We start from the raw sequence: 16,718 nt of genomic DNA, 5'->3' as shown, positions 1-16,718 counted from the left end.
ATATGTAACATTCAAATAAATAACTGTTTAATTACTCACTATTATTGAAGAGTGACGAATATCTAGTGCATAACTGTCATCTGTGGGATGTATATGCAACCGCATAAATTTACTCAGGATCTCCTCTTTGATTCCAAGTTCATGAAGGCCATGCATCACTTTTCCTTCCAGTTTAAGAGTCTCTAAGATACTTTTTCAGGAAGAAAAATGCATAAAATCTAGACAGAACTCTTGTCATGACATAAAAAAACACAAAACCAAAACCTCAAAGACTTAAGACAGGATTATTTTTAGTATTAAAAATAATTTTTATATTCTTGTGCAGTCAAATGTTTAAAACAAAATTGATTAAGAACACTACAGTTATCCATCTTCAAATTATTTTAAAATGGAATTCTAACATATTATACAAATAGTAGGAAGCTTTGCAAGTGTGTAGAGACTCAGGCAGCAAGTGATGAAGACACAGACAAGCACTAAATCTGCATCACAGCAGAACCCTGAAAATAGCATGGAGGAAACATATAGCCACTCTTCTAAAAGAAAACTCTGTCTCAGAAGACCCAACAGGACTCTAACATTTGTTGCAATCTGAAAATTCAATATGTAAATGAACAAACCTGAAGTATTCACCTACTAGAACACAGCAGGCAAGATTTTTCAAACGCCTTTATTTCTATCTTGCTTCATTTGAGTTTTCTCTGTTCTGAAAGATTTCATCTAAATTACATTGAAATTAAACCTAGCACTAGCATTAAAAAGTGCTATTAATATTTGCATCATTATCAAAAAAGGTGCAAGTAACTCCATTTCAAAACTCTGGCTGAGAAAAAAGTTAAGTAAAAGTTGCAAGTCGAAATGCTAAAACCAAGAAAGCTTAAGAATCTCCCTGAAGGAGAAAAGAAGACATTTTGAGTTAAAAAACCAGAAAATAAAAAAATTGTAGACTCTGATGAATTATAGGAAAATGAAAAAAAAAACACTCAGCCTTAGCATCAGTAAATTTACTGACAGTCTGCAGGCCACCAAAGATGATTTTGAAGTAGTCATGTCTGTCCTGCTTTTGACAACATACATGGGAAAACGTTTACAGTTTATGAGTGCTTGCATAAAAGAGGCAAGTCCCACCCAAAATATTTATACTATAATTACACAAACTGGAAAAAGATTTCTTATACCAAAAGCAGATGAATTCTGCATTAACAGAACCTATTATAAAAGGTGGCCAGACACAGACTCACAAGCGTACCAAAAATAACCCAAGGCATTGTGTATCTAAATTTACTGCCTGCAATTTTTTTTTTATTATTTTTTAAGAAATAGGAATGTTAAAGCACTTAAATTACATTTTTAAGTGCTTTTCCCACCTTTTAATACATACATGTTGGATTTCTTATATTTTAAAATTAATTTTACATGGTGAGTCATAAAATTGTAGGCAAATTATAAAACATATTCCACGAGAAAAATAATGTTTTCAGCTACTTATACAACGTTCATATTCAAAGTAAAACCACTGTAAACCAATATTCCCTTTATTGGAGCACTTCCTGGCCCCAAAAATGCAATAGATGGAATTAATTATCACCATAAGCACAAGTCACGCAGTACTAGTAGTAATCCTATATTTTTCAAATAAAATACACCATCTTACCTAAAAGGATCATGAAAATCCAGGTCAATATGAAGACCGTTTAGAAATAAACGTGCTTCTCCAGGTTGGATTCCAAGTATTTCATGAAAATGCTTAAAAATAAGAAGTATTCCTAAGTTACTTAGGACACTAACACACACATACAGATATAAAAATATGTAAAACTTTAAGTAATTCTACACAACAGACACATGAAATATCTTCCACATAATTTCTTCTTTTAGCTGAGTGTTGTTGGGAAAAATATAGACAGCATACTTTTATAATTGCTATTTAGCACACTTTCAATGCTTAACACAAATACAAATGAATATAGTTGATAATCCCCCCCAAAACAACCTCCAGTGTCCCCACCTGTACAAGGTAAAGACAAGAACACATTCTCAGTGTCTGCCAACAGAAAGTGAAAATACACACAAATACAGAAATGTGGCTCTTAAGTTTCTGAAAAATTACCCCCAGCTTATTCCTCCTACATATCCATTCACTTCCAAGCGGAGATCAAACTGAGACCCTACATGTGCCCTTCAGACCTCTACTAGCTTCTCAATAGCTTAAAATCTTTCACAATTCCAAAACCACATAGTGGCAATTTTTAGGGTGAGGTAGGAAAGACAGACTAGAAAGACACAATCTCATCTAACAAAGGGGCCTTGGGGAAAAAAAAATGGAAAGGGTAACATATCTTTGCTTTGCATAAAGAAAAAAATCCGCAATGAACAAATACAAGAGGAAGGAATTGTTTAGGGACTAAGGTATGCCTTATTTTATTTCAGAGCTGTGAGGCACCACACTGTTCAATCTACAGTGGCTGTAGCAAGATAAGTAACAGGAGCAACAGCAGCAGTTTATTCCAACTCACCCCATGAGGAGCAGTCAGAGTTCCAGATCTGTCTTAATTCCCAACAGAGGAACGGAAAGCACCAAAAATAGGCAGAAAAAAAACAAGCTGACAAAGATCATTTTTTTTTTCCCCCATTTAGCTCCTACTTACTGAACAAAATAAGTGCGAACAAAAAGCACACTTAGACTAAGCAACTCCGGCTGCATATATTACTCCACTTACGAGCCTGCCACTGAACAAATGAGAGAAAAAAATGGGACAATATTTAAAGTGATATTATTCCTTTAAAGTACCGCAGTTACTTTCACACAGTTGAATGTAAGTAAACTCAAAGCTAACTGGTTTGTGGCATTATAAATGCAACCCCACATAAATGAGACAACAGTGCACTTGAAGCTCCTTGTAATCCAACATTTCTGCATATTACTCATCATTCATTGGAAAAGTACCTTCCTTTCCTTAGTATATATAAACATTTTCACAACCCAAAGCAGAATGGAAATATGTAACGGTACCTACTATCAATGTATGAAAGGCAGGGCTCTCCACGAAGGAAAAATGCAGCTGTGATAAGCCCGAGCTTAACACAGAAAGAATTTTTATTAAAGTCCAAAACCTGTCCTTGACCTTGAAAAACAGCTTTTCAAATTTCTAAATTTAATTTATTCTAATGGTGTAACCTGAACTTTGTGGTGCTTTCATTGCTTTTTTGTATGTAGATTTACAAGAGAGTAATAACTACTTAAAGCCTTTTTTTAAAAAAACACTTAGTTGGTTATTATCTTTTATGAAAATTTTAGTAGGCACCTAAAACTGGATGTCAGTGGGCCTTTCAAAAATGAGGAGCATAAATGCATGGCACTACTTTACCTATGGCCCGATAAGGAAAAAAAAAAGAAAGAGGTAATTTAAGTACTTTCCTGATTTATAAAACTCACTGTATTCCCAATCTTATGCTCATCTAAATTACCTAAGTGGGTTTTTTTGGTATGTCCCAAAACTTGGTACAGAAGAGGAAGGACTTCTATCTTTTTATAACTAACTGCTGCCTTGTATTATCTGGCCTCATATTTATCTTTGTTAAACCTCATAGAATCATAGAATCAGTGAGGTTGGAAGGGACCTTAAGATCATCAAGTCCAACCATTAACCTACCCTGATAAAAACACCACCACTCCTAAACCATGTCCCTAAGCACCTCATCTACCCTTTTCTTAAACACCTCCATGGATGGTGAATCCACCACCTCTCTGGGCAGCTTATTCCAATGTTTAATAACCCTTTCAGTGAAAAAATGCTTCCTAATATCCAATCTAAACCTGCCCTGACATAACTTGAACCCATTTCCTCTTGTCCTATCACTTGTCGCCAGGGAGAAGAGGTCAGCTCCCATCTCTCTAAAACTTCCTTTCAGGTAGTTGTAGAGGGTGATAAGGTCTCCCCTCAGCCTCCTCTTCTCCAGGCTAAACAACCCCAGATCCCTCAGTCGTTCCTCATAAGGTTTGTCCTCCAGACCCTTCACCAGCTTTGTAGCCCTTCTCTGGACACGCTCCAACACCTCAATGTCCTTCTTGTAGTGAGGGGCCCAAAACTGAACACAGTACTCGAGGTGAGGCCTCACCAGTGCCGAGTACAGGGGGATGATTACTTCCCTAGTCCGGCTCACCACACTATTCCTGATGCAGGCCAGGATGGTGTTGGCCTTCTTGGCTGCCTGGGCACACTGCTGGCTCATACTCAGCCGGCTGTCCACCAACACCCCCAGGTCCTTTTCTGCCAGGCAGCTTTCGAGCCACTCCGCCCCCAGTCTGTAGCGCTGCATGGGGTTGTTGTGACCCAAGTGCAGGACCCGACACTTGGCCTTGTTGAACCTCATACCATTGGCCTCAGCCCATCTGTCCAGCCTGTCCAGATCCCTCTGCAGAGCCAATCTACCCTCAAGCAGATCAATACGCCCCCCTAGTTTAGTGTCGTCTGCGAACTTACTGAGGGTGCATTCAATCCCCTCATCCAGATCGTTGATAAAGATATTAAAGAGAACGGGCCCCAGCACCGATCCCTGGGGGACACCACTCGTGACTGGACACCAAATGGATTTAACTCCATTTACCACCACTCTCTGGACACGGCCATCCAGCCAGTTTTTTACCATGCAACCATTAAGACAATAACTACAAGTAGAGGCTGGTGTCTGACATTTACATTTTTCCTACCACAGCTTCACATATAATTATATGCCCTCCCAAGGTCTCACTCTACACATCCCTTATAAACAGCCAAAATTCACAGATGTCTGACAATGCCGAGTGCCCTTGCAGCACATGGAATTTCTGAACATTTTATGTACACAGAGTTTGAAACCAAGACACAATCAAAATGGGCAGATGGGACAAACTTAAACAGCCAGGCACAATGATAACACTCCTCTGCACCAGGCAGAGAAGCACCCAAAGTCCTAGGTATACCTGAAATTTTTCTGTAGTTAGCAAATCCAACCTCGATTCCAGTTTTAATACCAGCATTGAGCCATCAGCTGCTGTAACCACAGAAAAATCCCCCTTAATGCCACTGGACTCAAGGAGTGAACAATAAATATAAGGAGGACTCCAGTTTCAAGAAATCTTACCAGAATCTTTTGGGGCTTTTTCGCAGATCTCGTGAGATCAGCTGTAACAGTCCCTCTCCTTGAAGCACTGAAATCAACATCTCAGGTAAGAGACCTGTTACCACTACTGAAAGCGTACGGATCATCCCTATAAGCCCCAACACTCATGTAAACAGATACTGAGTAAGACTGCAACTGGCTGATGTAGGTCATACAAAAAACTAATACTATGAATGCAAGAACAATGACAAAAGTATCAGCCATTGGGTGTTGAAATGGGAGTCTAAAGGTTTTCAAATCCTTCAGTACTGCAGTAGGAAAAGAACTGAGCTGAATTAGGGCTGAGGCTCGTTATATAATTTCGATGCTAGGCATTTGATCATTCAGAAGAGCATCCATTTGCCATAACAACTTTGATGGAAGGAGTATTAAAGCATCTAAGACTAGAATATAATGCTGATAATACTCACATAGTATTTTCTTGCTAAACCATCAGCATATTATTGCACTAGAAGTTGTGAGTTGTGTTTAATGAGATTTTATTTTTCCTTTTATCTATAGGAGTTCTTTGTCTATTTCTTAGCTAGGTATCAACTCATTACACCTAAATCATCACATGCCTTTCAACTTTTAATACCTTTATTTCCTCCCGTTGCATTTCCTATTCAACTTTCATTATCTTGAGAGGGAATCATCCAGTTACACACAGCATGAGATCATATCTCTCCTGCTGCTAGATGGATGTACTGCAGTTCAAGAGTGCACATGCCAATTTATTGTGCTCCAGCAGCAGTGTTCAGGAAGTTTCCCTACTTCAACAGATTTTAGCTTTTTGCTCTCTAAAGGCCTGTACCCTCAGGTAGGATGTAGTATGAAATTTAAACTTAGTGTGATAGGTGCCTAAGATCATCTTAATATATTTAACAGTCATGGAATCACAGGAGTGATTCAGCTGACCAACCCCATAGATACCCAATGTCATTTGTCTCAGAATAAGGCATCTTGGACTGGAAGGTACAGGTTGGACAGAAGGGAATGGATGTCCCAGTGGACAAATCTGCCAGACCTGTATGGCTGTCTTGGATAGCCTGCGGTATCTCAAATAGCTCTGAGGAGAAGGATCTGGGGGTCGTGGTAGACAGTAAATTATCCATGGCCCAGCAATGTGCCCTTGTCGCCAAAAAGGCCAATGGAATCCTGGGCTGCATAGGGAAGAATGTGGCCAGTAGGTCGAGGGAGGTCATTCTCCCCCTCTACTCTGCACTAGTGAGGCCACAAGTGGAATACTGTGTCCAGTTTTGGGCTCCCCAGTTCAAGAGGGACAGGGAACTGCTGGAGTGAGTCCAGCGAAGGGCAACTAAGATGATTAAGGGCTTGGAGCATCTGCCTTATGGGGAAAGGCTGAGAGAGCTGGGACTCTTTAGCCTGGAGAAGAGAAGGCTGAGACCTTATTATGGCATACAAGTATCTAAAGGGTGGGTTGAAGGAGGATGGAGCCAGACTCTTTTCAGTGGTTCCCAGTGACAGAACAAGGGGTAATGGGCACAAGTTAGAACACAGGAAGTTCCGTTCAAATACACGGAAAAACTTCTTTACGGTGAGGGTGACAGAGCACTGGCACAGGCTGCCCAGGGAGGTTGTGGAGTCCCCTTCTCTGGAGATGTTCAAGACCCGCCTGGATGCAGTCCTGAGTAATGTGCTCTAGGCAATCCTGCTTTAGCAGGGGAGTTGGACTAGATGATCTCTAGAGGTCCCTTCCAACTCTGAAAATTCCGTGATTCCATGAAATGACATCAGAAATTCAGGTTTAGGTAACTCAACCATGCCCCACAACACAACCACTGAGTGAGCTAAATTGTTTTTGATGTCCACTGACTACATCTTCATTGTCATAACAGGAGTTTAGATACCATACAGATGTGACTAAATGCAGATATCTTCCTTTCAAACCTTATTATTATATTTAGTAATATCCTTATATCTAGTAATAACAGCTGTTTTAATTTCTGATACACCTTTTTTTTGCATTTTGGGGTAGAGTAGAAGGTTTTGACTAATCAGTTGTTCTTTATATTTGTGTTAACAGAGCTGCAGTTTGAGAAGGACATTGCAAAGATTTCACCAAAACCCAAGGAAAGTCCTGATACCAACACTCATACTCTGGAGAAACTATGATCATCAGGGCTTTGTTTTGCTTTATCCTGACTATAACCCTAACAACAAAGAGATACAGGAAAATGCCTATCCCAGCTGTATACATAAAGCAATGAAATGGGGTGCAGATACTGATTTGCTCCCTTAAGGAAAAAACTACTGCACTTCTCAGTGCAAGAAACAAGAGGTCTGCGTAATGCTGAGCCCACTGTAAGATCTCTGTGAAAACCAAGAATCAAACGTGCACCCTGCACACAAGAAAGCTGAAGGGCTCAGGAAGGTGAACTGCTGGGAGGTGCGATTTGTATTCTCTATACACCAGTCCCACATGCAATCACCCATGGACAAAAAAAGCCCTATAAAACAGTTTGCATAACCATTTACAAGGACGTAACACTTGAGCCTGTCATTATTTGGGCAGGAAATACTCAAGATTGGAAAGCCTTAGATTAGTTTTGCATGGTGGAGAGCCCTAACACATTTATGTGAAATTTTTGCTACAATGGAGATGACAAGCGCTTTATGAGAAGGCTGTGTCAGTGCAACAGGGACGTTGTTTGCTTTCACTGTTTTGGAAGGTGGAAGAAACTGGAAAGGCATTCCCTCTGGAGATATTAGTCTTGGCAAGACAAGAGGAAGAGGCCTGAATGGATACAAAGCAAAACGATACGTGGAAATGTTGCAAAAGTACAGCAGTGCCATAAGTAAGAAATAAATCCCTTTCACTATGGTGGTTGGTCAGTCTTAACACCATATGAAAATATATCTTCTGAAGATCAAGATTAAGGACAGTGCTATGGATGTCATTTTCTGTGACCAGTCCTAAAATCATGGTGGCCAACATTTAATTTTAACATTCAACTTGAAAGAAAAAAACCTGAACTCTGAACTGAGACAGAAAATACAACAGATGTCACAAACGATGAACCATGACTCCTCATGTGATACACAAAAGATGCAATGCATCAAGGACGAAAATAAATCAACCATCTACCACAGGCGACATCCAAAATACCTCGCAGAGGAGTTGTATGCGTGAGTCAGAGTGTGGAAAGCTCCAGGCTAGCATGCGCTGACTATTATTTAAGCAGCAGGTCTAGATTCAACACCAAAGCTCTAGAAAAATTATCTGATACCTATTTTGCTTTCACAGCATACAATTTGTGACTGAACACACCACTCTAAAAATTGTCTGTCCTTGCCTAATTCTGTAAAATCAAAAGAGAGAAGGGAAAAAGTACCAAGAGCAGCAGAAAGTAAAAAAACTTGAAGTATTTCAATGTTATTTCTTTACTAAAAGATGTTTAGAACAGTTAGCTCCTTTTCTCTGATAGAAACCATGTGAAAGTTGCTACACTAATAAAATCCTCCAAAAGCAGTAATATGATAATATTACTCAAACGTCCACTTGAAGAAATAAAAACAAACCTTCTGATTTTCTTCTATTTCATTTCGCATTTTCTTGTCTACAGGCACTCTGGTCAGTGACCTGTAAAAATGAGAAAGTTGTAACTCAAACTGTAATGTCAAAGACAGCACTAAAAACAGTCAACAGGGTTCAAATATTATTTTCAGTAGTCATTGGAGGATAAGCTTAATTGCTTATTATTGTCAACTAATCTAAAGTAATCTAAACTAACTAATCTAAAGTCTTTCTCATAAAGTTTAGGTACTCTCCATGCACATAAAGAATGTTGTAAGTTTAGTCAATACTGAGTAAATATACCTTATACTGTACTACTTTCTGTGTTCACTAGTTTTGAAATAAAAATCGTAGAACAGAAAGCAAGAAACTATAAGTGTTTCTACTGAAAATGAGACATTGCTGATTAAAATTTAAAAAAAATATTAAAAGAAACTGTAAGTACAAAGAAAAGAATATCTGAAGCCAACTTTAAGTTTGGAAAACTGGAGTATCAAGTCAAAAGTCTGACTATATAGGACACTGCTTTAAGGAACTTCTACCAGCAACAGACATAATTCAGGAGCACTACAGAACTTCTCATTAAAAGAATGTCTGTAGTTGATAGGAGTTATTACTGACAATTTACTTAGCCAATGAGCAAAACAGCTACTTAACAGAAGGTCTCCATAGCAAGGTGGACATTTAACGTGTGGCAGTACTACCACAACTATTATTTGGAATTCATAGCAATAGTTTTAGAGAACTGAAGGGGAAAATATTCTACGGGAAAAAAAGTTCAGATTTTTTATCTTGCTCAACTCAACATAAGTAGTACCCGGGCCTGCAACTCTCAGAATCAATGCTCAATTCTGCATACAGAGATGATAAAAGCTGTACAGATAAAAAGAACAACCTAAATCTTTCCAAATAGCTTAGAGTAGTAAGTCAGAAACATAAAAAATGAATGTGAAGATAATAAAAAGGTGGAAAGGAAAAGACAAAGCCGGCCCAACATTAGCAAGGAAGTAAAATCCTTATCAGCAAAAGGTAAGCTTTACTGATAGCTTTTTTTTGGTAATAAGAAAGTAATACGTTAAAGAATCGTTAACTAGCTCCTTATCTATGCATGTCAGTTGAAGATGCAAGATTCTAGTAGGATTTTAAGGAAAAAGTATGATGGTCGACGGTTGAGAAGGGCACGCTAGGAAACTGAGGGAACAACTGTAAAAGTACCTGTGAAATACATTTGTTCATTTTGAATTCACTCATTTGTTCAATTAGTTCAAAGCTTTACAAAGTTTTATGCATTATTTTTCTAAATATTCAGTGCTAAAGACTCACCAAACAGAAACACCTTACTGTCTGAAAGTAAATGGATACTAATTATCATTCTACATGATGCAGGAATATTCTTGTATGACCTTAAGGTTGTAATATTTTCAATCACATAATTTTATGCATCTTTACTCTTATCTGGAAGAACACATAGCTACACAGTACTGCATATCAGGGGAAAAAAGAAAACTTTCCACATGTTCATAACATTAACATTCATGAATGATGAAAAGATAGCAAGAAACACAGTATTACAATTCTTGTTACCGTACTCTTAAATAACAGATATTTGTGACACGTATACAATATATCAAAGATGAAAAATATCCCAGCAAATGAATTATCAAAATATTGCCATGACATATCTTAGTTCTTACACTGTCTACATCTGATGACATTTTGCACAATCCAGCTCAGAATAACCTTTTCAACTGGAAATACTGAGACACAAAAATTCACTTTATAAGCGAGAAAGTGGAAGAAACTTCCAGAGGAATGGTGTATTAATTTATGGTCTATGGAACTCTTCCATTTTTAAGGAAGATATAATACTTAATTTTTATTTTAATAACTATAGTTCTAAAACTTTTATACAGCCTTTCCAAACCAGAATTTGCATAACTAAAGAATCATTGTTTTCTTATGTAAACTGTGTGAAATTTAATCAATTTTAAAACACTACTATTATAATGACCAGTTATCTACCTAAAGTGATTAAGCAATATATTTTCATTTCTTGTTTATTCTAGGTTGGGTTTTTTTTCCAAACTAGTATTTGTGACTCAGGAGTTAGGTATAATTAGATTATTAAGGAAATATATTTTGTGCAATGTTTTTACACAACGTCCCTTTGATTTAAGTCTGTTGTCAATACAGACCTACTAACTTTATTTAAATATCTGTAATATCTCATGTTAAAAATAACGTAAGATTAGCATAGCAGAATAACTTATACAGGACATGAACTGCAATTCCCCTTTAAATAATTATAAAGTCTTCTTATACTTTTACCCGTAAAAATAAAATTTTTGAAGAGCAGGTAAATTGTGCTCTAATACAACAAATACATGGTGGGAGTCAGAGTGAGCTGTAGGAATTTAATGACTTTTTAAATTAATGATTTAAATGTCACCTAGCATACTTCAAACCGACTTTTTCCTGTCTTTTAAAGAACAGAACGGGCCTTGCAGTTCAACACTGTGTGTTTCCACTACTTCTAATGGAAAGCTGTATTTTCTGATTACTAATCTAAATGTAATTTATACGTTACTATTTCAAAATAATTATGTTTCAGGAATTTTAAGGTTACTTTTCTTCCTTGAAACAGGATGTTACAAAGGTAGATTTTCCATTACAGTGTAGATTTGCTCTAATAGAAAATCAGAGATGACAATGAAACACTGTGATAATTAAACACGAGTCGTAAAATGTGAAAGCACAGAGTTAGGAACCCTATTTAGCATGATATTCAATTCAGTAATTCAAGCAAATATTGCTGATAGGATTGCATGAAGAACTTATTAAATATGAAGAAAAGCATTTCTCAATTACAATACAATTGGCTTACAGCAAGAGCAATTTTTGGTATTAGTACAGAGGAAAATATTATTCATTTATTTAATATTTATCTTGATCTTTTATTAAGTAATCTGTGATCTTCCCCAGTAAAAACACTAACATACATGGGGCCAGGACCCTGTCTTATCAGCAATATTGTGCTTAAAACTAATGTGGGTGGATCCTCTCTGAAATTTATTAACAGAATTTTGCTTCTTCCTACTGTGAGTAGATCTGCTATTAATTCAACAGAATTTTCCACCTGGGAAAATATCATTCCAGTAAAAGCAGGGATGAATAGGGATTCAACCATAAGTGCCTGATGGATTAAGATACCTTCATGGCAACTCCTGCAACAGACAGGAAACATTTAAGAGACTGATCATGACCTCTCCCAGGAGTTATTTTCTACTTGATTAACTTGCCTGGAATCCATCTAGCGAGCTGTAAACCATGCATATCTGACTGCAGGATTCAGATATAAATCTGTATTACTGTCATTAAATTCAAACACAAACACAAAAACAGTTATTTGAAAAAACAAGCTTAAATCTCATACCTGGCTCTTATTGGGAAGTTTTGAGCTATGTCTTTCATTACCTTTAAGGCATCATAAACAGGGGCAGACCTAATTCGAGCAGCTGCTTGAAAACTAAGATCTGGAAAAAAAAAAAATCACTGGAAATATCACTCTCAATCAATACTGCCTACAATCAGAAAACTGTTCCATATACACACTCTCATTCTTTACAATTTTTATGTTTCAACTATGCATTGTAGAAGATTATGAAGTAACATTAAGGTCGAAAAGATGGGCACTTAAAAGTTGGAAATACCAAAATCAGGCTTTCCTACACATTTCTGCTCAGCTGTCTTGAGCATACACATTGTACAAGTAATTTCTAAGTTTACAAAAACACAGTGAAAACACCAGATAATGCATCACGTGGTATAGTACCAGTATCACAAGGACATCATGCTCAAAGCTAGGTACACACCAACCCACAGACACCCATAACTGTAGTAAAGAGTAAGATCTTTCCAGCCCCAGGACCTCACAAGTTTTTCAGAGTACAGATATGTTAAATGTAGAAGGCTGTATTAAGCATGTAAGGTGTACAATTTTCAAGAGTTTGCAGCAATTTCACAGGAAAAGAAAACTGAGACTCACGAAAGAATGTCAAATTTCAGCTCTCTCAAGTGTCTAGCAAAATTTTTAAAGGTATCTCATTTTTCTCTCTCTGCTTTTTCTCAGAGTGAAGTAAATTTGAATATATCAGGACAGTTCATAATTCATTTGCCTATCCACTGGAAAAACAACAATGGAATTCAGTTAGCCTTCTCTAGGTGCCTAACTTGGGCATGACAAATCTCGGCACGAGACTGGGAAAAATTCAATTTTGGTTCCAACAGGGTAAGGCAATAATATACTAGGTGCTTCCACGTACTTTGGATACTGTCTGCCTAACTACCTCAGGGCAATGATGCTTTTTCCCCCCCTCATAATCTGCCAGTTAAGACATTTGAGCAGAAACTGGAGACCCTGGGTTATTCACTTTGAGGAAAGCGGATGCCACATATAGTAAAAATCACTGGGCAGAAAATCATAGAGGATGCTGCCTAGTAGAACTTGGCACTGATTTTTTGAAGGAATTAGGAATTAAAAAAAAAAGGCTCAGGAAAAGCAAACAGCATGCATTCCTAGTTTAGCCCAATAAGGTACATCTTGGCGGGAAAAAAAGGTGAGTCTGAGAGGTGGAATGTTAATTTGATATTTCACAATACATTTAATAAGGAGTATAAAGAGATCAGTGTTCTCAAAAAGAACCTTTCAGATGCCTTTCAACAGCCACATAAGCTGTGATCAGGTGAAGCAACACCCAGTTGCTGCTGTTACTACAGAGAGTGATGCCCTATCTGCTGTGTACTTAGGACACGCACTTAAAATCTTTCATAAATTGTTGATTATTCCCATTTTATGCTGAACAGCTTAGAGTATGGATATTCAAATCCCACCGAGGGAAACTGACATGTCTTTTTACCTTCTTGGTTATCTCTGGTCCAGGGCTGTTGCTTACAAGACCTCCCCTTGCGGCACCCTAACACAGCTGAGAGCACAGTGTAGGGCACCTTAGGGAAAAGATGATCCTGACCTTAAAGTAGATCTCAAAGTATGCTTTGAAAGCTAGTGAAGCACTAGAGATCATGTGGCAGTTCGCACAGATAAAAGAATGAGTTATTAAAGGGAATACCGCATAAGTACTCTGTGCATCATTTCTCATTATGAATCGTAAATCTAATTACTTACCTAAAACATAAAACTCTTGAAAGACAACTCTTGAATGGTGTTTAGGGTCATTTATAAATAGAAGTATGCACTATAGCTGAAGGAGTTTTGGTTAAATTTACTTAAATTTTTACTTGGAAGCTAATTAAAGGAAATCAGAGGGTAGTTGAGCCATTAACTTAGCTACTATAATTAGTCATTAAGAACAAACTAGAGGAAGCACCCAGTCATGTCAGAAGTAAGAGTATCAAAACAATTGTGCCATCCAAAGAGGGGGCTGAAGACGCCCTGTCTGAAAAGGCCATGAATGTACTTATCAGAAGCCAGTACCACTCTTCCGGGCACTAAACAAACAGCATCCCAATGCTTAACTACTCTCCACACTGTATGAACTGGTTGCTTGGGGAGCAGCACCAATTTCATTTTTTATTTATATAGTCATGACACCGCAGAAAAGACCACCACGAAATACAGACCTTATATGGGCTTTTGAAGGTAGACACTAAAGGGATCAAAGCCTCACAGCTGCTTCTGCTTGAACATTAATAAAATGGTATTCAATCATGTAAAAAAGAAAAACTAGAGAAAAAGATAAATATCTTTTTATTTGTACAGTCCAAAATGCAATGTTTTTCAATTTTTTTTTAAATTTTGGACCAAGATAAGTACTGCAGCTGAAGGGGAGTTCATCGATAAAAGACTGCAAGCAAACTACAATTATCTCAAACAGCCAGTTTCAGACTGGATACTGCTAGCAAGCTCCATAACAGTCAGGATTCAAAAGGGAAACTGAAGCTAAGATGATTGCACAGTCTCCTTCACTGCAGTAGTATAAAAGTAAATTAGTTTTGATCAGCTTGTCCTCTAAAACTGAAGAATGTAAGAGGTAAAATTTAGTTGCCTAACCTTAAGTGTCATGACATTTTAGGGACCTATTTTAGAGTGACTTATAATTCCATTCAAGCTACAGAATGTCCTGCACGTCATCAGCACAGAAAGTGTTTAGAAATCAACTTCTACATATTTTTTCTCCTTTTCCACGTGAAAGCTTTTAAAAGCATGCTCTTCTATTTGAGGTTATATTAAAAAAAGTATCAATGCGAACTCCAATACACGGTAAAAGTTAGAATTTATAAATTAAAGAAAGCAAAATGTTTTAACCTGTGTTTTGTCCTGACTCAATAGTAATGCCAAAATGATACTTTTTGCCTGATTTCTCAAAAAAATCTGAAACTAAGTTTAACATCTCAGATAACACATGAGGCAGAGAACTGGGAAATATATTCTCCGTCTTTAATATCAGCAAAGCTAGTTATGATTCTCCACCTATAAAATGACTTCAACGTTCCTTTAATTTTTAGCATATAATACCAGTTCAAGATAGCAATACATTCTTCTTAAATACTTGATATATACTGCTTTTTTATGAAACCATGTCTCTCTTTAAAGGAAGCTTTTATCATAATGCTGATACATCAACATAACAAAGGACAAATAAACAGAGTATTGTGATAATTCAGAAAAATGCAATACATACCCTGTAGCTCCCAAACTTTCAGCGGTTCCATGTTGTTAGTAGTTTCAATTAGATGTTTTTTAAACTCTTTCAGATTATTTTTCAGATCAGGATGCATCTGTCTACAATAAAGCATTTTTTTAATAAGGTAAAATCAGTGACATCCATCAATGTCTGCTTTTAACCACAGTATTGCTCACAGCTAATACTATTATCTTCAGGGTAACAAACAAGAATTAAAACTTTAATTAATTCTTAAAAGAAAAATGAGGATTTGGGGTGAGAAGAGGTGATTTCTGAGGACTGAAAAGCTGTTAATTACAAGAAGGAATTAAACTGTTTTGTAGTCATCTATCTCAAACTCTGTCACATAAATTTTGATGGAATAAAGAAACTCAAAGATTAAATACTATTAATATACCATATCGTTAACTGTACAGTTAGTTTACTATAGCATAATGTATATTTAACTGTATACTAACTGTACAGTAGATTAACTGTAACTGTACATTGACACAGAGTTTGCTGTATTACCTACAAAAGATATAAGCAAGCCAATGTTGAGAATATCATTTATAAATTAACATCTCTGACAAAAATCCAGCTACTGAGCTAGCACACAAATCACTAGTCAGACCCGAAGAAGAGAAAGGTGCCTAAAAGCTTGGCTATCTTTTTTGAAAACATAATTGGGCAAAGAAGTTTTGAGGGCAAAGACTTCAGCCTGCACCAAAACACCCTCCAACACCAAATAAGCACCACTAGATTTTTAAAGACTCTTCTACTGGAAGTATAGAACAAGAAGCAAAAAATAGCTAAAAGTCTTAATGCTTTAGATGTCTGTTTTTAAGTTCTGTAATATTTTATTTTAGATATTAAGAAGTTTCACAAGGAATCCCTCCCTCCCTCATTTTATTAGCTGTTGGATAATATTAACTGTTGTTCTTTACAGAAAAAGAAAAAAAACCAAACAACTGATGAAGGCTGTTCTGGGATTAAAATATAATCCAGGTTCCTCAACAAAAGCATACTCAGCTGAAAAGGGAAGCAAAGACAGAAAATTCTTTTTTTTCTTGCTTGTAATATAGGCCTAGAAATGACAAACAGTTCATACTCCCAGTAATCCCTCTATGACATAGCAAACTTTTAACTAGTTTTGATCTCTTTAAATACTGCTTTTACTGCCCCCTTTGCAAATTTCCCTTCATGACATTTTTTTTTCTGCTCAGACCCTCTATTCTTCTGTGAGTGAAAGACAATTGTCAAATAAGACCTAGCTGCAAGCCCTAACCAAGATCTAGTATTGATGTTTGGTCCCTCATTTCTCTTGTTCACTTACATTAAGGTCAGCATGGGCACAA

General features: G+C 36.9%; 1 protein-coding gene across 1 annotated transcript in view; it reads right to left on the bottom strand.

Annotated features, from left to right (window-relative positions):
* The window catches only part of UGGT2 (UDP-glucose glycoprotein glucosyltransferase 2), a gene marked incomplete at its 5' end in the record, with an annotated part of 93,450 nt that overhangs the window by 55,889 nt on the left and 20,843 nt on the right, over positions 1 to 16,718 (bottom strand). Inside the window, 5 exons of the mRNA XM_082495591.1 lie at positions 40 to 190; positions 1,655 to 1,746; positions 8,686 to 8,746; positions 12,114 to 12,213; positions 15,379 to 15,479. Of these exons, the coding sequence (XP_082351717.1) occupies positions 40 to 190; positions 1,655 to 1,746; positions 8,686 to 8,746; positions 12,114 to 12,213; positions 15,379 to 15,479 (505 nt within the window). The remainder of the gene's footprint in view (positions 1 to 39; positions 191 to 1,654; positions 1,747 to 8,685; positions 8,747 to 12,113; positions 12,214 to 15,378; positions 15,480 to 16,718) is intronic.

Source organism: Vanellus vanellus, assembly GCF_965231255.1.
Source record: "Vanellus vanellus genome assembly, chromosome: 1".
Taxonomy (NCBI): Eukaryota; Metazoa; Chordata; class Aves; order Charadriiformes; family Charadriidae; genus Vanellus; species Vanellus vanellus.
Note: the sequence above shows the minus strand (reverse complement) of the source record. Positions and strands in the feature narration are given on the sequence as shown.